We start from the raw sequence: 21,549 nt of genomic DNA, 5'->3' as shown, positions 1-21,549 counted from the left end.
ACAACTACCCTGATAGATAGAGTGTTTTGAAAGCTGAAAACTAATGACTAAAAAAAAAGTTAATGACTGAATAATGGGACTAGCATGCTGCCAAGGAATTAATGAGCATTCAGTGTCGTTGCTGCAAACGTCATTCAGTGGGACTGCTGCAGAGAGGGTGCTAGAGGCTGGGAGAGCTCACCACCACACAGACCACCTATACTTAAAAACGAACAGTCAAACCCAAACTGTGATTTGCTTACACTAATTTCTATCAGTTTTCTTCAATGACTATCTTGTCATCAGTAGATGTTAGAGCTAACAAAAATTTCTTGTGCCTGCTGATGGGTAAGATTTTGTAAGTCCTTTATTGTTCTTAAAGAAAAGGAAAATGGAGAGATAGACAGACAGATAGACAACTCTCTACTGTTGGCCCCCAATTTTTCTAACTAGTTTGCTTTAGGGTGAGTAGTTTTACTCTGCCAGCTGAACTCCAAAAGCTGTGCCTATTGGAGAAATGGTGACTCAGAAACAGTTTGCAGATGTTACAAAATAATAAAGAAAACACTATGTGCAGCTGTGATTTTGCAAATCTGACACCTTTGTTGAGATAGAAACGGCTATAGAAAGACTCAGGGAAAGGACAGAAATTAAATTGACATTGGTTTCCTTTTGAGGGGGATATGATGAATAAAGTCTAACTCTAGATAACAAGGCATGGAACTCAGGTTTATAAGAAAACAGATTTTTTAAACCTAATGTCCCTGAAAAGGTCATAGATGTCTCACCGTGGGGCTTGGGAATGATGAATGGGTTCTACGGTTCCAAGTTTGAGAAACACTTCCCTCTTGAAGATTTTACAATGCTCATTTATAAATGAAAGCCTCTGAGAAGTCTGTATATAAGAGACCTTTCCAACACTATCAGACCTGTCTTTTCCTAAACAATTAACATAAAATTTCCATCAGCACCATGTAGGACAGTGGCATTCTAGGGAACACCATTCAAGAATTTATACAAGGTTTGCTGCCAGATTGGGTTTTAATTTTATTGTGAGTCTCTGCTTCAACCATTTTAAATTTTTTTTTTCAACATTTATTTATTTTTGGGACAGAGAGAGACAGAGCATGAATGGGGGAGGGGCAGAGAGAGAGGGAGACACAGAATCAGAAACAGGCTCCAGGCTCTGAGCCATCAGCCCAGAGCCTGACGCGGGGCTCGAACTCCCGGACCGCGAGATCGTGACCTGGCTGAAGTCGGACGCTTAACCGACTGCGCCACCCAGGCGCCCCTCTGCTTCAACCATTTTAGGCAAAAGATATGAACTAGAAATGGACCACATTTTGCTTTCTTGTATTCCCATTTTATTTGTGGGGGTGAAACTATAGCATCTGCTGCTACACATGTTTCAGAGAGCAGAACAGAGCTCTTTATCATTCACTATCAGTGGAACTGTCTGGGAATGGGGATAAAAGTAAATAAAATAAATGAAAGCAAATCTACTTGGGTTCATCTATGGGCTGGCTTTGGAACAGCCCGTGGGTTGCAATTGTCTTTCACACATCATCATTTCTTGAGAATGTTCACATCGTTACTGGACTGTGAACAAATGTTACAATTTGGGGATTAAAACTGTGGGTCCAAACAAAGCAATGGAACAAAGCAATAAAGTCCATGTCAAGATATATAAATGCTTTTATTGATGGAGAAAGTTACAACAGATTGAAGCCTAGAAATAAATCTCTTTTCTTAATATGCAAAATCAGATACACAAAAGCAGTAAAAATGCCACTGAATCTCCTTCCTACCACACTGCAATATTCATTATCATCTGTCTCTAAGGTTCACATTTTTTACCTTCTTTCCTTTTTCTCACACTTCATCCTCTAGTCTCACATAAACACCCATCAAATGCTTTTCTCTTCTTTTTTTCTTTTTTGTTGTTTAGTTTTTATTTCATAATCATAAACTTACCTCTGCAATTGAGCTAGACTTGGAGGAGAGTAAGGAAAGTATGGAACTCATGAACTTCAGTGAGAGCACAAAGATTATAGGATATTTTGAGCAAATGGGGGTAAAGGGGGGCCCTCCTGAGCCTCAGAAGGAATAGTCTGGTAGTTAAGATAAAACACAAGTCAAATTTATTTGTCCATAGTCAGCAATGGTGATCTTGCTGGTCTTGCCGTTCCTGAACCCAAAGCAATCCATACTTCCACAATATTCATGCCTTCTTTCACTTTGCCAAAGACCACATGCCGAACATCCAACCACTCAGTCTTGGCAGTGCAGATGAAAAACTGGGAACTGTTTGTGTTGGGTCCAGCATTTGCCATGGACAAAATGCCAGGACCCATGTGCTTCAGGATGAAATTCTCATCATCAAATTTCTCCCCATAGATGGACTTGCCATTATGGATTATGAAGTCAGGTCACCTGGCACATAAATCCTGAAAGAATCCTGTAGAAGCAGGAGCATTTATAACCAAATCCTTTCTCCCCAATTCCTTTCTCTCCAGAGCATGCAAGTTTTCTACTGTCTTTGGAACTTTGTCTGTAAACAACTAGAAGGAGATGCTAATGTCGACGGCAATGTCGAAGAACTTGGTGGGGTTGACCATGGCTGTCTGAAAGGCCAAATGCTTTCCCTTTTTAATTCCTTATCTTCTTCCCTCCCACTTTGACCATTTTGAAAAAAAAAAATAGACAAGCACATTATTATTACAGGCTTTCTATAAGGAATATGTACTTCAAAACTCTTAAAATCAAAATAGAAAGATATCAAAAATTAACCATAGCATTTGGTAATGATCAAAAAGAAAATGAATGAAAACTAGCTTAACAATTATTAGATTGTTATCATCCCTTTAGACTTGACCTTTTGGTAAGTCATAAATAAATACCATCCAAATTTGACAGAAGTAAACTGGAAAAATCACACAACAGCAATCTGACAGAAATATCACTTTTATTGATGTCAAAAAAGTGGCATTTCTTAGATGTTTAATAAAGTAGGGATTACGAGGAAAAGTAAATGTTGAATTATGCCACAAGAGTCTCATCCACATGGCAAGATCTATGAGCTCATTTGCTTGGCAGCTGTTTCACCATTTAGATAAAAACGCCTACAGCCCAGGGGCCCCTGGGTGGCTCAGTTGGTTGAGTATCTGACTTCAGCTCAGGTCATGATCTCACGTTCCTGTGTTCAAGCCCCGCATCAGAATCTGTGTTGACAGCTCAGATCGTGGAGCTTGCTTTCGATTCTGTGTCTCACTCTCTCTCTGTCCCTCCCCTGCTTGTGCTCTCTCAAAAAATAAAATTAAAAATATTTTTAAAAAATGCTCACAACCCAGAAAAAAAATTTTAATGTGGTTAAATTTGTTTGACATGTATTTTTATAGTGAAAATATATGAATATATTCTATATTAATGTTGATCATATATGTCAATATTTTATATTGATTATTTATCCTATACCTTTTTCTATTGTCTTTCTCCAGGAATCAAATAACTTGGATAAAAACACAACCAAAACAGAGAGTGCTTGGCTCTTCAGAATGTGGTACAGCTTTGACCACAAGTATCCTTTGATAATGATGATCTCCCAGATCCTGCTGCCTGCCAGACATTAACTTCAAGCACTTAGTCATTGAGATATATGTTCCTGCTCTTCAAGAAACACAGAAAGGTAAAGTGAATTCACGACCAAATTTATCTAAAAGTGAAAAGCTGAATTAGTCTATACTTAAGTGTTACAAAGAGCTGAAGTGAAATCTCTCAGAGTCAAACGAATTTAGTGTATTCGTGGCAACCTAATATTTCCCTAAATGCCAGATGATAAAATCGTATAGTCCTGAGAACTGATCTGTTGAACTAATTTTACTGTTCTTCCCTTTGCAAAGATCTTACTTCTTGTCAGTTGGCCAGAGTAACAACAAAAATCCTTCACCCTTCTCCCAGAAACCCATTTGTGTGCTCTTGTTTTATGAGGCAAAAACATGGGGTGGGGCAGGGGGCAAAGAGAACGGGTGGTCTGAGAGGAAGAATGAGTCTGATCACCACATTATAAAATAATGGAAAAGTTTGTTTTCCAGGCAGATTTGAGTAAGCTTTTCTTCATGAAGGCCAATTTTAACATACTACCAATCAGTGTAAGCATAGTGGCTCCAATACACCTTGCCTTGTGACTGACAGGGCTGAGAAGTGAGGCCTGAAGGGCTTTGCCATTGTGAATTGCAGTAAGTGGTCCATCTCTAATCCCAAGCAAAAGCACCACGGAAGAAAGGAAAGAACTGCGCTGAAAATTGAATGTGTTGGGTCTTTGTAGTTAGTTTTCCACAGTCACAAATCCTTCTCCTTTCAGGGAAAAAATGTCAGTCACTGGGTGATTTTAAAGCGCCTAAGCAATGATTAAAACCACAACAGATCAGCGGAAGAGGAGGAAGAATTAAGAACAGCCAAAAGAAATTCAAAGAGTAAGGTGCAGAAGAGGTAAAATGGAAATGGGAGAGGAGGCAAGAGAAATACAGGAAATTCACAGCAGGGAGGGAAGGAAGGCAAATTGGAGGAATGGCTATGTAAGAAAAAAAATTATGTAAGAATGAAGAGAAGCCAATTGAAGATTGCAGATATAAGCAAAAGTAAAACAGGTGAGATTTTAAAAAGCAATTCTGCAAAAGTAGAACATTCCAAGAATTACAAAATGGACATGTGCAAAGTAGAGGTTTTTTGAGCCTACAGTTTTGTTTTCCCACAGCCCTTCTCTCTCGGGACAGATACCTTGCCTTGATCAATCTTGAGCCTTTATGGACAGTGTAGGTTTCCACCACTTTAAAAGCACTCGTCTTGGCCATTAACTTCCTCTTGGAGGTTCTGGAATCTCATTAACTACGTAAAGCCTTCCTGGTCTCTCTAAGGCAAGCTGGTTCTTAGCAAGTTATGCGGGTTTATGTTCCAGGTTGATTTCTCATCTGGAAATACAGTTTTCCCCTGCCATTGCTTACAGTATCTGATAACCAAATTTTTAGGAAGTTATAAAAATTTGACTAAAGAATACACAAAAGGCTGCTTGATTATGAAACATATAAAGTAAGAAAATGTCTTTTTGGGTTCCTGGACCCAATTTTCAAGTCATGCCTCTGACTCACTGGCTACAGATTGGAGGTTCCCATGACCTCCTCCTTGGGTTCAACTAATTTGCTGGAGTGGCTCATGGAACTTAGAGAAACATTTTACTAGCTAGTAAGTATCACCAGTTTATTATAAAAGGATAAGAGATGCAGAGGGCAAGGTATGTGGGAAAGGTTACCTAGCTTTCATGCCCTCTCAAAGTGCACCACTTTCCCCAAATACCCACATGTTCACCAACCCAGAAGCTCTCTGAACCCTGTCCTTTGGGTGTTTATGGAGGCTTCATTATATAGGCATGACTGATCAAATCACTGGCCATTGGTGATTGAACTCCATCTCTAGCCCCTCTCCCCACCCCCCCAGAGGTGAAGGAGAGGGAAACTGAAATATCCAGCCCTCAGATCACACATTGGTTCTCCTGGCAAGCAGCCCCCATCCTTATGTGGGGTCCAAATGCCACCTCATTAACATAACAAAGGATACCATTGTTGCTGTAATCACTTAGGAAATTCTTAAAGGCCAAAGACTATATATATATATATATATATATATATATATATATATATATATCTTATTATAAATCATAATAACACAAATGACAAATCGGAAATGAGATATGTTTTTGTTCAAATTCTGACAGTGCTGTGAGGAATGCTTTATAATAAAGAAAAGGAGTAAAGTGGGAAAAATAACTTGGAGACCAGAAATGAAAGCAGAGACTCACCCAAAATTTTAGCTTAGAGCGGTGACACTAAATTCAGATGACGTCACAGTTTTTATCTCACTTTTCACCAGGGGTTTATTTCCATATGATTGCGGACAGACTTGCAAAAACTGAAAGCAGATTTACCCTGTCAGTAGCATCTCTTCTCATGGTAATATGTCCTCCTGTGCATTCATTCTACAAATTGCAGTGCTACCACCACTGCACAAATGTATTTTCACTTAGACAACAAAGTTTTTATATACTACTTACGCTCTGAATTCATACCCAGAGAGTAGCAAACCAACCAGTTTCCACCTCGTGACCTCTTGAGACATCTGTATTTCCGAAACAAATCATCCACCTGGCATTTATGTTTTTTCTGCTTTTCACCTAGAACACAGGTGATGTGCCCTTTAAATCTCATAGGTAGGCTGTGTCAGCCACCATCAGTGTAGGGATGATCCCCCACCCCAGGGTCAAGTGGCCTGGCCTAGGCCAAAAAGAAATTGTTGACAGGCTGAAAGAAACTGACTATGCCGTTTAGAGTTGCTCGAGTTTCATTTCAGTAAAATTGCATCATGCAAATTAGGCATCATAAAGAATTACTGATAAAAGGAAAAGAAGAATAAATAAGCCTTCATATGCACCTGTATCAGGACTCTCCAGAGAGACAGAAACAGAACCGATAGGAGTATACACACATGTGCGCACACACACACACACACATAGATATATATATGTACATACACATATATATAAATATATACAAACATATACATACACACATACACATACATACACACACACACACATACATAGACATAGATTTATGTCAAGGAATTGGCTAATGTGAATGTGGGGGATACAAGTCTAAAATTTGTAGGGCAGGCTCTCAGTCTGAAAACTCTCGGGTGGGAGCTAATGGTGCAGTCTTGAGGCAGAATTCTTTGTTCCTTAAGGAAGCCTCAGTTTTGCTCTTATGGTCATCCAACTGTCTACATGAGGCTCACTCACATTACTGAGGATTATCTCCTTAAAGTCAACTGATCGGTGACTGAGATAGTGACCCATACCCACTGAATAATTGGGTAGTAGAAAAACCAATTTTGGGGTAGTAAATAAAACCAAGCATCACAGTACTCAATTCACATTCAATTTATACCCATAATTCAGACCCTAGAAAGACCCTCTTAATGTACTATTGGTATCAATAAAACAAGCCCCAGTTGCTCATAGTTTTGTTTTCTTTTTTTACTTTTTCATAGCATAATTCATACACATATACATTTCAATAACATTTTCCCAAAAAAACTACAGGGGAATAAAAATAATAAAAATTAACATTGAGTGAGGACAAATAATGGCCAAACACTGTGTTGGGTGCCTTACATTTATAATACCATTCCACCTCCACAGCTCTGTAGGAGGTTGGAAGGGTCTAGAGAGTATGGTGCAAACCAAATGGATTGCTGATTGTGTTGGCCTTCACTGAAACAACCTGGGCTCCTTTGTTCAAGAGCGTTATTGGAAGCCTATGGTGCCAAAATTGATGGGTAATTAAGATTTCCTTGTGATTCAAGGTGGGCAGCAATTCTGAATCACGCAGTGCAAAGGAGAATTTGAGAAGGGGGAGATGAAAAAGGAAACGATGTTACTGACCACAGATGATTTGCCAGTGGGTACATTATTTCATTTAATCCTCCTAACCACCCATTTCATTTTATTTCATTCTTACAACCACCCTTTTGGAGGTGGAAGAAACAAAGTCTCAGAGAACTTAAAAAAACTTTGTTAAGCTTCCATAGGTAGTGTTGGTTCCATGATTCAAGCCCAGATCTCTCACCATCAGGTCCATCAATATACTTATGTGAACTTTCTCATTGACAACTCTGTATCCATTATATCCCTCACTTTACATGTAAAACCCCATCTAAATATGTTCATTAAGTCACTATTAAAGTGATGAATACATGATGTAGTACAGAGCTCACATCTCAAATACCTGTTGAAGATACATGCGATGATAAAGTTAGGAATCTTGATTGGTCACCCTAAGAACAGCACCATAAAGGAGTCCCCCGGTTTCTGGGTCAGGTCTTCAACTTTTCAGGGGCAGAACGTTAAATATGCCGAACACTCCAAGAATGGTTTAGGTTCATAGAAATGGATGCACCTTAGCCAGGTTTAAAGGAGGTACAAGAGCCAGACACCAAATTGCTAAGTCATGATCTGTATCCTCATGGGGAGAAATGTCCTTTCCCAGCTGTGGGAAGGTTGAAGTCACAATCTGGTTTCTAGTGGCCCTCTGCATCCACCTCTTACTCTTGCTCCCTGGCTCACTATGCTCCAGCCACTCTGGCCTTCCTGAGATGCATCTAGTACATTCCTGCTTCCAGGCCTTTGCACTGACTCTTCCCTCAGACATTCATATGCTTCCCTCCTTCACTCTTCCATTCAAATTGTCAGTGAGACTTTCTGGCTCCATATTTAAATTAGCGATCCCAACAGGAGCGCTCTGTCATCCCTTATTTGTTTCATTCTTCACCGTAACACACTTATCACCATCTGACACAGTTTATTCATTTGTTTCAATAGTCTCCTCCACCCAGGTTATGTGCTTTCTTGAAACAGGTATTTGGGTCTGTTCTTACTCACTAGTGTGTTCTCAGGGCATAGAACAGTGCCTAGCACATAGTGGACACTCAGTAAATATTTGTGGAATGAATGAATAAATGAATGAATGAATAAAGCAAGCAAGCAGTATTTTCTATTCAGGGCATCTTCATTCTAGACAGACATTGATGTAGCAGGAAAATCCAAATAATTATTATTTTTTAATATTTATTTATTTTTGAGAGAGAGACAGAGAGAGTGTGAGTGGGGGAGGAGTAGAGAGAAAGGGAGACACAGAATCCAAAGCAGGCTCCAGGCTCCAAGCTGTCAGCACAGAGCCCGACATGGGGTTCAAACCCATGGACCACAAGATCATGACCTGAGCCAAAGTCAGACACTTAACCAACTGAGCCACCCAGGTGCCCCCAAATAGTTATTTGTAGGTTGCTAACTGAGTTTGAAACCAGGGCAAGGCAGAATAGATAATTTTGGGTTTTCACCCAGACTGCCATTTGGTATCCAAACAACATCTACACCCCCAAGACTCAGTGTCCCTCTCCCCAAGCAGGGACAGCCACCACAGCAGACATGGATCTCTGTTTCCTCACTGACCTCCTTCCTATCGTTGGTTCATCCTTCCTTAGGCTTAATTAGTACACCTCATCTGCTACATGCAAGCCTGGATCAAGCTTAGAACCCACTCTCTGTCTGGGTGACTTTGAATACATCTTATCTCACCTATTGTGTGTGGATTTTAGTATTAGATTACAGAGCTCAAAATTTTAGAGCCACCTATCATCCTCACTAACAATCTCTTATAACAAGGAGGTTAGAAACAGAAAGTAATACCCCCTTATTCATATCTTTAAGGCATCGGGTAAAATGATTTGCTCAGATCCACAGTGTTACAGCCGGAGTGGGAATCTTAGGTTGCCTTATTCATAGGTGACTAATGATCCTGTTCAACTGTCTGCTTCCTACAGTCTCTTTCCATTCTATCATTTATCATGTCTCTCCTTAAGAGATATGTGTATTTTAGCGCTTAAGCATGTATATATATTAGTTTTACAATTGTGAATGACACAGGATAAGAATGACCTTTTCCAAAGTAAAAAGGGCAGCCAAAATCATTTTTAGCACTTCCTGTATATCGACATCAGCTGAAAATAAGGAGTTATTATGTGGTTGCCAACCTTTTACATAAATGTAAGAAAGTGCAAAGATAACAATGGATTGGCAAGTTGACACAGTAACAGAATGACAGAAAACAACATGGATGGAGACTTCCTTCCCATCACTGGTTTGGAATGAAGAGTGCACTGAGGTATTACCAACAAAATGAAAGGCCCACGGCAGACGTGTGGAAGCTGCAGCTCTTGAGTTTCCCATTAAAGAGTCTGGCAAGAGAAGTGGCAGATACCAGACCCCCTCCTCTACTGAAGTGTGACAGGCTGGGGCTGCATTCCAGGAAAGTAAAGGCAAACCTCAGGATCATCCAAAATGACACTTGGAACCAAGTATTTAATAGATTTAAATGTAATTGCATTATAGTCTTAACAAAAAAAAGGAGGGAGAAAAAAACCCTTCCCCTCCTAAAACCTGACAGGATTCATTATATCCCACACAGTCGTACTTATTTTAAATCGTAGGTATGAATATTGTGAGCAGCAATTTCCATTTTAAATGATGATCACTGCATTGCAGTTTTACTTATTCTGACTAGCAGAAGCATCCATGAATTATTTATTGGGGTAGTACTGTGGCCTTGTGAATGACTTGAGTTTACTTCACAAAAAATTCTCAGAGGAGCAAGGAATGTTAGCTCTATGATCCCCATTTTATAAATGAGGCAACAGAGCCCAAAGGAGAGAAAAAGCATATCCAAGGTTACTGACGGACTTGGAGCCAGCATTCATAATCAACAAAGAGCAGGCTGTGTCCACCTAAGGAATCCAAGGGTCCTGGCTCTGGTGGTCCATCCACTGAGTTTTGGTAGCGTAAATATATGTGTGACATTATTGTTTGCAAGTGTGCCTGGCATACAATTGGCAGTTGTATATGATAGCCTCTTTGGTGGCTCATCAAAAGCTTCACTAGTTTGCAGGCAGAGGATATAAGGAAGATATCTTTCATTCCATTTTATTTAGTGCCTACTATGCACCAGGCAATATGCTAGGTTCTGAGGACCCTTTCAAATGGCAGGTGGTCCTTAGCATAGGAAAGAGAGACCCTGGCATCTCCAGAGTTTAATGGAGGAGTGGGGAAGGAGAGACCTCTCTGGAAAAGCCATAAATTAAAATTATTTATAACTCTAACTTTGCAAAATGGAAACAGGTGACTCCATAAGTGGTTTCAGAAAGCAGATTTTGAAATATTGGAAATATAAGTAATCAGCTTTCTAAAGACTCTCTCTGCATATGGTACACGGGACATTGTAACTGTTTGCCCCTGAGAAGCTGGATGTAGGGAGGAGCTAAGCTTGCACCAGGCAGCAGGGCAGCTACCACTCTTATCCAGGTGGGTAATTCATTGGGTATTCAGCTTGACTTTGGTCAACCTTGTCCTCATAGGTGCTGGTGTAGAAAGATCTTATAGATAGCCCTTGATATAGCACCTAAGTGAAATGAAATTAAAATTTACTAAAAAACAGATAAAAAATAAATAAATAAAAAACCACTAGGTTACTGGGCCCTGGTGTTCCCACAACTTGTTGGTAAGAACCAATGTAGGGGAATGTTAATGGTACCTGGATGAAAACACAGACTGTCTTTTGTTCAGGTCCTGACTTAGGGCTTCCATGATTTCTTATTCCATATAATGGGTATTCCCATTACTGTCCTCTATTTTGGCTAAATCTATGAGAAAAGTTGGTGAGTTATTAGTTTTGATTTTGGTTTTTTTTCTTTACTACTGGAAACTTTTTCATTTACCTCTCAGAGCCAAAACATGATTAAGACAGTTAAGTGGGTGCAGGTTTCTCAAGATTCTATAGCCTAAATACGTTGCAGTATTCCATAGTTGGACTAAAAACTCTTCTGGAGGCCTGAGAAGTGACTACAAGTATGACTTTGTGAATTGTTGCCCGAAAATGTTGGATCTCCCACCGTGAATGTGAAAAGTTATAGGTCCTGAGATGATAACTGAGCTTTCTACAATAATCTTAGGACTCTACAAGAATTTTGACATCCTTGATTTTTTTTTTTGCCTTTTCTTCTATAAAAATTTTAAGAATATTCTATTAAATGAAAATGCTTTCCCATTTCATCTTCACTTTAAGCAAATGATATGAAAATCTGGATTTATGCATATAAAAAATCAGAAAGTGACTCCTCTTCTAGAATGAATTCATAAAGTAAATTCCGTTAAATCCCATTAAAAACAAATTTATTGAACACTTTCTCATTGCAAAGTACCCTGTTAGATTCTCCTCATTTCGCTGTTTATTCACTTACTTGTTACATGTTTACCAAGAGCCTACCATGACTCAGGCACTCTCCTGGCACTAGGAACACAGCCACTGACAAATTCTCACAAAGTTTACATTCTACTCTGGCTCTGTTTTTAAATTTCTGATTTACAGATGTCTTTGCAGGAACGTGACTGTGGTATAAAGAAAGATACACTTAGACATTCCACTCTTGGTTTTTATCAAATTGAGGAAAGTCTGGCCCACAGATCAGGATATATTGATTTGCTATTGTAACCTGTCTGCTTACTAGCTGTGTAAATTTGGGAAAGACTGGGCACCATCTCCGTGCCCAGTCTCTAAATTGCAAAATGGAAATACTGGAAGTTCCCACCTCCAAGGATTGTTTTGGGAATTAAATGAGTTAACACAAAGCACTTAGATAAGTACTTAATAATGTTAGCTTCATTATATTATCATGACTACCTGTTGATGGCTACATCCCTTAAATGGAGACGTCATGTAATTGCTTCATATTCACCATCATTTATTATCTCTGAGTGACCAAAGTATCCATTATTTTGTATGCTTGCAAGTTTCAGTTGCAACAGCCATATTTTACTACCATAGGAAAGTCTTCAGTTGCCACATAAACGAAAGCTTCCACTTACACTACAAATCATATAAAATTCTTCTTATTTGCTCTTGAGTCAATGGATATAGTGGTATTAGGCAGTTTCCTTGTGTCCTCTGTTCTGCACATGCAGTTGCTTCATTTATGATTTTTCTAAGTTATAGTCCATCGTCCCATAGTTATTTTTCTGGAAATTACACCATAGATAACAATTTTGACTTGATAGAGAAGGGCAGCAATTTTGCTGTTCCACAATGAAAGCAATACAAGCCTTTGATGATAATTATTCCTCTTGTACCTTCTCATGATAAAGAAAATCTTTCAATTGCACCTTTCAGGTGGTGTTTTGTCATTAGCTATAAGATGTTATATTTGAAGATTTCTGGGTCAGCATTGAATCATTTTATTTGGAAAAAAAAAGAAGAAGGAAAAATGTTGAGACTGACAAAAATATATGTATTACCTTAATGTTGCCAGATTTGAATTTAGGTTTAATATTTCTTCCCTATGGGAAACAGTATTTTGCTTAAATTTTCTTCAACTGTTACTTGCTCACTCCTTCTCAACTGTAGGAGCCAACGCATTTACAGGCTGCCAACACATTCATGAGCTACCAGAAACACATTATTAGCATGAGCCATTGCCACCAGCCTCACATATTCTCACCTGACAGGGAGACAGAGACCGGGTCTGTTCTGGGGACCACACTATTCAGCCCTTGTCTGCGTGTGAAGTTGTGATAGACACAACACAACGCATGTGGGCAGACATGGCCCTGCCTAATTAGAGCTCACTTCCCCAGGTAGATGATGATGACAGATTCTCGACGTACGTCAAATCAACTCATAAATAAAAGTGGGCAAAGAGATCAGTGTCCTGGTGGTTAGAGGATGAAGAGATTGTTGGAGAAACAAATACTGTTCTTTTAATCATGTGGCAAGGAGTCTGTGGGGAATTGGGACTTCCTAACATGAAATGAAACAATGGTAAGGGAGGAAGAGCATACTGGGCAAAGGGAATGCTGTGGAGAACCCGTGTAGGTGTGGCATGCATAGTCGAAAGGAGCCTGAATGGATCTGCCTGCAAGGCACAGAATTGGAAGAAAGACGAGAAAGGAGGTAGTCTCCAGAGAACAGTGCTTTCAGCCTTTGAAGTAGAGGATGATACTCTTATACCCTACACTTTGTATTATCAGAATTCTCTCTTGTTAGTATTAATTTTATACTTTTGTTTAACAAATCAGGTAGCTAAGGGTAGAGCAATGTATCATAGGCTGAAGGGCCCTGAAGCTTCCTTTCTGTCACAAATCTGATTCATCTGTGTGACAGTCATTGATAGGGTACCTACACATTTAATGCTTCCAGAATTAGATTTGGTTTTAATATTTATTCCTCCTGAAAAAAAAATAAGTATTTTGTTTAAATAGTCTTCCATTGTCTTAACTGAATTTAGTTTTAATGCTTCTTCTCTAAGAACAAATGTAAGTATGTCTTCGAGCTTCTTTTGAGGTCACGAAATAAGAAATGGTGAGATAGTAAGAAATACTGGTTGCCCTCAAGATACCAGCATCCTAATGAGGTGGAGACAGCAGCAATGAGTAAGAACTATATTAAAGTTATGAGCAAAGTGTTGTGGAAGCCAGCGGCTGGTATAGCCAACTAACCAGCTGTGGAGAATCAGGGAATGCACACAGACTAACCTTCGAACTGGGTGGGGGAAAAAAGTAAGACTGTAAGGAGCTGGGCTGAGGGTGTGAGGCACTTCCTGGCAATTGAAGCAGCTCAGGCAAAGATACAAACAGGGTGTGAGGTGTTTGGAAAATGGTGAGAGTTTCAGTGTGACTGGATCAATGGGAAGCAAAACTGGAGAGTTACCGTGTGGACAGATGGGGCAGAACCACCTGTGTGATGGTCAAGAAAATGGATTTTATCCTATTGAGTGCAGGAAACCAATGCAGCACCTTAAGCACGGAGTCACACAGTCCAATCTGTTATAATGAAGAGAACTCGTGGCCATCTGGAAAGTGGTGCAATGGGGAGAGCAGAAAAATTAAAATGATTCTGGATAGTTGCTAATGAAAACACCCACCAGTTTCCTATGTGGGTAAAAATGAGGACAGGAATGTTTTCATTCTTCTTTGAAAGATGCTTTGGAACACTGAGGATGTGTTTCAAAATACAAATGTATTTAAAGATAAACATTATTTCAGTAAGAGATTGGTTTTTAAGTTTCACTAATGAAAATGATCCAGTGGTATAGTTGTTAGAGTCTACCAAAATATTTTCTGGTTTACTTTTTAAATTATTAACAAGCTATTGATTTGTATGTAAGGAGAAATAATACACTGATTTCCTCTAACAAAGGCAAAAAAAAATCAAACAGGATTTAAATATGAGAGAGAGAAGTAGAGCAGGCAAAAGAAAAGTCATTTGGGAACACAAATTTTGATTTTCATACTTGGGGTACAATGCTGAGTAGCTGGCAGCCAGCAAAAAAGTCGATCAGGGGATTCTGCCCTTGAGCAGCCAAGTGGCTCATCAGAGGAAGCCATTTCATTTGTTTGTTTATTCTCCAGAAGACCCAAGGGGTTTAACTTGAACGCTTACAGAACAGACAGTCTCTGCATTCTGCATTATGTCCATCAGCGTATTCTTTGTCAGCACCTCCAGCCCTATGTAGGCCAGGTCCGCACGGTTTCCTTATTCAAATTGTCCACTGGTCATCAAAAAGGTAAATTAAAGAAGCCAAGGCAATCCAGTTTTAGATAAAAGTACAAAGCAAAAAACAAACAAAAAAACAAAAAACATTTCCATTGTGGTAAGTGCAAGAAGTCTTGATTGGGCCTGCTTTGCCATCTGAAGACTGCCTCGCTACGCACTACCTCACCTTGTCCTCCACCAGTAGCAATCTTGCCATCTTGTCTTTCTTGAAGATGTGCCTTTGCTGGCTACTGTTAAGGTGACCAACTTTTTTTCTGGTTTCCTGTTTTGGCACTGAAAGTCCTGCTTCCTGAGAAGCCCCTCCGTCCTAGGCACAATGGGACAGTTGGTCATCTCAGTACTTTCCCCCGGGGATTGTAAGAATTAACTCCATGCTGCAATGGTAATAAGATATGTGAATGCTGCACCTTAAAGAGGTAGCTGGAAGCATCTTGCATTTTCTATCAAGTTCTTTCAGCAATTTTTTTATTGTGGCGAAATACACACTACATAAAATGTGCCATTTTAACCATTTTTATTTATTTCTCTTTCTTATTGAAGTATAACTATCATACAGTGTTATATTAGTTTCAGGTGTATTATATAATGATTCAACAATTTGATATATTACTCAGTGCTCATCAAGATAAGTGTACTCTTGATCCCATTTATCTATTTCACCTATCCTCTCACCCACCTCCCCTCTGGTAACCACCAGTTTGTTAGTTTGTTCTATGTATTTAAGAGTCTGGTTTTTTTTGTCTCTAAATGTTTCCTAATTTAAAAAGCCAACCCAGTCTTTCATCTCAGCTTCTCATATTTCAGTTACCAATCCATGGTCAGAAATGGGAGAATTTCTGACAGAAGTTTTTTGGGACAGCTACTTGCCAGTGGTAGCCAATGCTATGGGCTTTTAAATGTAGGAGAAGCAGCAGGGGAGAGCTAACCTTTTTCCAAAGGAAACAGACACATCCTCAAACGATTACTTTTTATATTTCTTGAAACCATTTCCTTGGAATTTCTTGAAATCCACCAGCGTGTTGGGTTTCGCTGACCTGTTCACTGTAAACATGGCCAGAGCTTATTTCCAGCTTGTATGTATGTACAGGCTCCTAAGCAAGTCTACCTCTAATCATTTATTATGTGGTTAATACAAGGAACAGGAAAGAGGGTAACTGCTTCTCCCTTTCCTCACTGCTCTTTCCCAGGAAGCAAGCACCCCTCTCCCCACATCCTGCACTGGTGCCTAGTGCTGGGATTGCAGGTGCCAAGTGCTTTGCCTTTCCATCCCCTGCTTCACATGGACACAGACCATGCTTGGAGCTCCCAAAAGCAGCGTGCCAGTGTCTGTCAGGAGGAGTGGCTGCCCCAGGCTAGCTGCATGCACTGAAGACTCCAGGTGCCAAAAGGAAGAGGGGACCCCAGTTCAGAAGCAGGTGCCCCACAGTGAAACAACTTCAGCAGCACAAGCTTAGAAGCCTAGGTTTCAGCTTGACCAATTATTTTTCCGTTTTGTTTTTTTTTTAATTATTAGATTGAAGTCTTCAGGCCTTCTCTGAACTAAAATGTTTAAAATATGAACATTATAATTGGTAATTGTACAAGCACTTTGCAAACATCAAGTGCTTCATAAAGTTGAAATGATACTAAATTCAATGACAGGTTTATAGGCCTGAAGGCCCTCAGACCCACTATGCAGATATAAACAATTTTATTACATTTTTATTATTTTTAAATTCTAGCTAACTTCCTATGATATTCAAGATTATGATGAGCACATAAGTCTCCTCTCAGTCTGCAGATATGTCTTATTAAGAAATCTTCCTCCCCAACTCTCTGGCACCCACAAATCCCTTGAAGATGACACACTGTGTAATCGATGTACCCCATGCCTCCATTAATTAGCCCATTAAGAATCTCTATCCTTTAAATTCCTAGAAGCAAACTCAATCATGAAGACGTAGAAAAATTTGAACAAAACAGTTATTAGTAACAAAATTGAATCAGTAATCAAAAAACTCCCAACAAAGAAAAGTCCAGGACCAGACGGCTTCACAGGTGAATTCTACCAATTATTTAAAGAAGAATTAATACCTATTCTTCTCAAACTATTCCAATAAATACAAGAAGAAGGAAAACTTCTCAAATTCATTCTATGAGGTCAGCAATACCCTGATACCAGAACCAGAAAAAGACATTACAAAAAAAAGAAAACTACAGGACAATATCCTTGATGAATATAGGTGCAAAAATCCTCACCAAATATTAGCAATCAAATCCAACAATATATTAAAAGAATCATTTGCCATGATCAAGAGGGATTTATTCTAGGGATGTAATGGTAGTTCAATATTTACAAATCAATCAGTGTGATACATCACATTAAAAAGAGGAAAGATAGGGGCGCCTGGGTGGCTCAGTCGGTTAAGTCCGACTTTGGCTCAGGTCACGATCTCGCAGTCTGTGAGTTTGAGCCCCGCGTCGGGCTCTGTGCTGACTGCTCAGAGCCTGGAGCCTGTTTCAGATTCTGTATCTCCCTCTCTCTCTGACCCTCCCCCATTCATGCTCTCTCTCTGTCTCAAAAATAAATAAACGTTAAAAAAATTTTTTTTAATAAAAAAAGAGGAAAGATAAAAACCATATGACCATCTCAGTAGATGCAGAAAAAACATTTGACAAAATACAACATGATAAAAACTCTCAACAAAGTGCATTTAGAAGAAACAAATAAGATAATAAAGGCCATGTATGAAAACCTCACAGCTAACATCATACTCAATAGTGAAAAACTGAAAGCATTCCCTATAAGGTCAGGAACAAGACAAGGATGTCCACTCTCACCCCTTTTATTCAACATAGTACTGGAAGTCCTAGCCATAGCCATAAGACAAGAAATGGAAATAAAAGGCATCCAAATTGGTAAGAAATAAGTAAAACTGTCATTATTTGCAGATGACATGATACTGTATAGAGAATACTCTGAAGACTCCAACAAAAAACTATCAGAACTAATGAAGAATTCAGTAAAGTTGCAGGATACAAAATTAATATACAGAAATCTGTTGTGTTTATACACACTAATAATAAATAGTAGAAGGAAAAATTAAGAAAATAATTCCATTTACAATTGCACCAAAAAGAGTAACACATCTAGAAATAAATTTAATCAAGGAGGTGAATTACCTATACTCTGAAAACTTTAAGACACTAATGATAGAAATTGAAGATGACACAAACAAATGGAAAGATACACCATGCTCATGGACCAGAGGAATTAATATTGTTTAAATGTCCATATTACCCAAAGCAATCTATAGATTCAATGCAATCCCTATGAAAATACCAATAGCATTTTTCACAGAACTAGAACAAACAATCCTAAAATTTGTATGGAACCACAAAAGACCTCAAATATCCAAAGCAATCTTGAGAAAGAAGAACAAAGCTGGAGGTATATAATTTGGGATTAGAAGATGTTCTACAAAGCTGTAGTAATAAACAATAGTATGGTACTGGCACAAAACTAGACACATAGATCAATGGAAAAGGATAGAGAGTCCAGAAACAAGCCCATGCCTGTATTGTCAATGAATCTATAACACCAGGGGTAAGAATATACAATGGGGAAAAGATTGCTTCTTCAATAAATGATGTTGGGAAAACATGACAGCTCCATGCAAAAGAATGAAACGAGACCACTTTTTTACACCATATACAAAAATAAACTCAAAATGAATTAAAGCCCTAAATGTGAAACCTGAAACCATAAAACTCCTAACAGAAAACATAGGCAGTAATCTCTTGGATAGTGGCCTTAGCAACATATTTATGGATACGTCTCCTCAGGCAAAGGAAACAAAAGCAAAAAAAAACTATTGGGACTATATCAAAATGAAAAGCTTTTGCACAACAAAGGAAACTATCAACAAAACAAAAAAGCAACTTACGGAATGGAAGAAAATATTTGCAAATAATATATCCAATAAGGGGTTAATATTCAAAATATATAAAGAGCTTATACAACTCAACACCAAAAAAAAAATCTAATTAAAAAATGAGCAGAGGACCCGAATAGACATTTTTCCAAAGAACACATGTAGATTGCCAACAGACACATGAAAAGATGCTCAACATCACTAATCACCAAGGAAATGTAAATCAAAACCACAATGAGATATCACCTCATATCTGTCAGAATGTCTAGAATCAAAAAGACAAGAAATAACAAGTGTTGGTGAGGATGTGGAAGAAAGGGAATCCTCATGTACTGTTGGAGGGAACATATATTAGTACAACCTCTGTGGAAAACAATATAGAGGTCCCTCAAAAAATTGAAAATAGAAATACTGGGGCACCTTGGTGGCTCGGTCAATTAAGCAACCAACTCTTGATCTTGGCTCAGGTCATGGTCTCGCGGTTCATGAGATTGAGCCCCGCATCGGGCTCTGTGCTGACAGCACGGAGCATGCTTGGGATTCTCTCTCTCCTCTGTCTGCATCTCTCTCTCTCTCTCTCTCTCTCTCTCTCAAAATAAATAAATTAATAAACTTTTTAAAAAAGGAAATAGAAATACCATATGATCCATTAATTCCACTACTGGGTAATTACCTTCAGAAAGTGAAAACACTAATTTGGAAAGATATATGCACCCCAATGTTTACTGCAGCATTATCTCCAATAGCCAAGATATGGAAGCAATCCAAGTGTCCATCAATAGATAAGTGGATAAGGAAGATGTGGTATATATATATACAGTGGAATATTACTCAGCCACAAAAAAGAATGAAATTTTGCCATTTGTGATGACATGGATAGACCTAGAGGGTATTATATGTTAAGTGAAATAAGTCAGAGAAAGACAAATGCTACAGGATTTCACTTAAATGTGGAATCTAAAAAACAAAGCAAATGAGCAAACAAAAAACCCACTCTTAAATACAGAGAAAAAAAAATTGTGGTTGCCAGAGGGAAGGTGGGTGATGAGATGGGTAAAATAGGTAAAGGGTATTAAGAGGTACAAACTAACAGAGATGAAAAGTACAGCACAGGGAATATAGTCAATACTATTGTAGTAATGTTGTATGGTGACTACATTTATTGTAGTGAGCATTGAGTAATAAATAGAAATGTTGAATCACTACACTATATGCCCGAAATTTATATAAAATTGTATGTCAACTACAATTTAAAAAAAGAATCCCTAATCTTGCAAACCTCACTTACATGTGAAACCTAAAAAGTTCAAGCTCATGAAAGTAGAAAGTATAATGGTGGTTACCAGGGGCTGAGGTTTAGGGAAAATAGGAAGATGTTGGTCAAAGGTTATTAAGTTTCACTTATGCAGGATGAGTCAGTTATGAAAATCTAATGTGCAGCATGGTGACTATAGTTAATAATACTAAATCATATACTTAAAATGTTCTAATAAGATAGTTGGCCTTATATATTCTCACCGTACACACACATACACACACACACACACACACACACACACAAATAGTAACTATCTAAGGTGATGGATTTGTTAATTAGCTTGATGTGGTAATCATTTCATAATGTATTCATACATCTAAACATCATTTTGTACATCTTAAATGTATACAATTTTTATTTGTCAACTGTACCTCAGTAAAGCTGGGGGGGGGGGGCGTGGAAATAATCCCTATCCTTGACCTTCCAGCAAGTAGAAGCTAGTGCTCTTCCTTCCTGGTTTGGCCATTGTGAGAGCTGTTTGTGTTCCTGTTAGGAATTACTGATTAAATCCCTGATGAACATAGCTCTCTTGCTTGCTCAGTCTCTTGCAAATCTTTGAAAATGCTGTCTAGACCATTTGGAAGAAACAGATTAGATTTAAACCAGAGTTTCCCAAACTACTGATCAGAACTCACTAATGGTTCTCAAAATCAATTTGGCAGGTTCCTAACCAGCACTTTTAATAAACAAAAGCACGCTAGAGAAAATCTGAGGGTGTATTGAAAAATTAGAAGTTAATACTATTTCATGAAATTTGTTTCAGAGGTGTGTGTGTGTGTGTGTGTGTGTGTGTGTGTGTGTGTGTATGCTCACACACGCATGATGTACGCACTGCTTTGTGATATATGATGTGTTTCTTAACTGGAGTCATGATCAAAAAGTTTTAATACTTGATCTAAGCTGACCTCAGGCCCTTATCCAGGAACTCCCAGGCCTCCTCACCTAATTGCTTTAAGTGCCAGGCAAGGTTGGAGGAGCTGTGAAGAGCTCAGAGGAAAGAGAGCCATAACTCTCCTGGATTATTTTGGAAGAGTTCATGGAGTCAGTGGGTCTGAGCTGGACTTTGAGGAAATGGTAGAATTGACAAGTAGCAGTTGGAGGGGAGGCAGAGAGAGGAAAGGCCAGATGCAGG

General features: G+C 38.7%; 1 protein-coding gene across 1 annotated transcript in view; it reads left to right on the top strand.

The window, feature by feature from the left end:
* The window catches only part of SLC9A9 (solute carrier family 9 member A9), a 575,498-nt gene that overhangs the window by 468,494 nt on the left and 85,455 nt on the right, over positions 1 to 21,549 (top strand). Inside the window, exon 14 of the mRNA XM_030330596.1 lies at positions 3,477 to 3,556. Coding sequence (XP_030186456.1) covers positions 3,477 to 3,556 — 80 coding nt within the window. The remainder of the gene's footprint in view (positions 1 to 3,476; positions 3,557 to 21,549) is intronic.

Source organism: Lynx canadensis, chromosome C2, assembly GCF_007474595.2.
Source record: "Lynx canadensis isolate LIC74 chromosome C2, mLynCan4.pri.v2, whole genome shotgun sequence".
In the NCBI taxonomy this organism is placed as follows: Eukaryota; Metazoa; Chordata; class Mammalia; order Carnivora; family Felidae; genus Lynx; species Lynx canadensis.
This window is presented reverse-complemented; position numbering and strand designations above follow the sequence as displayed.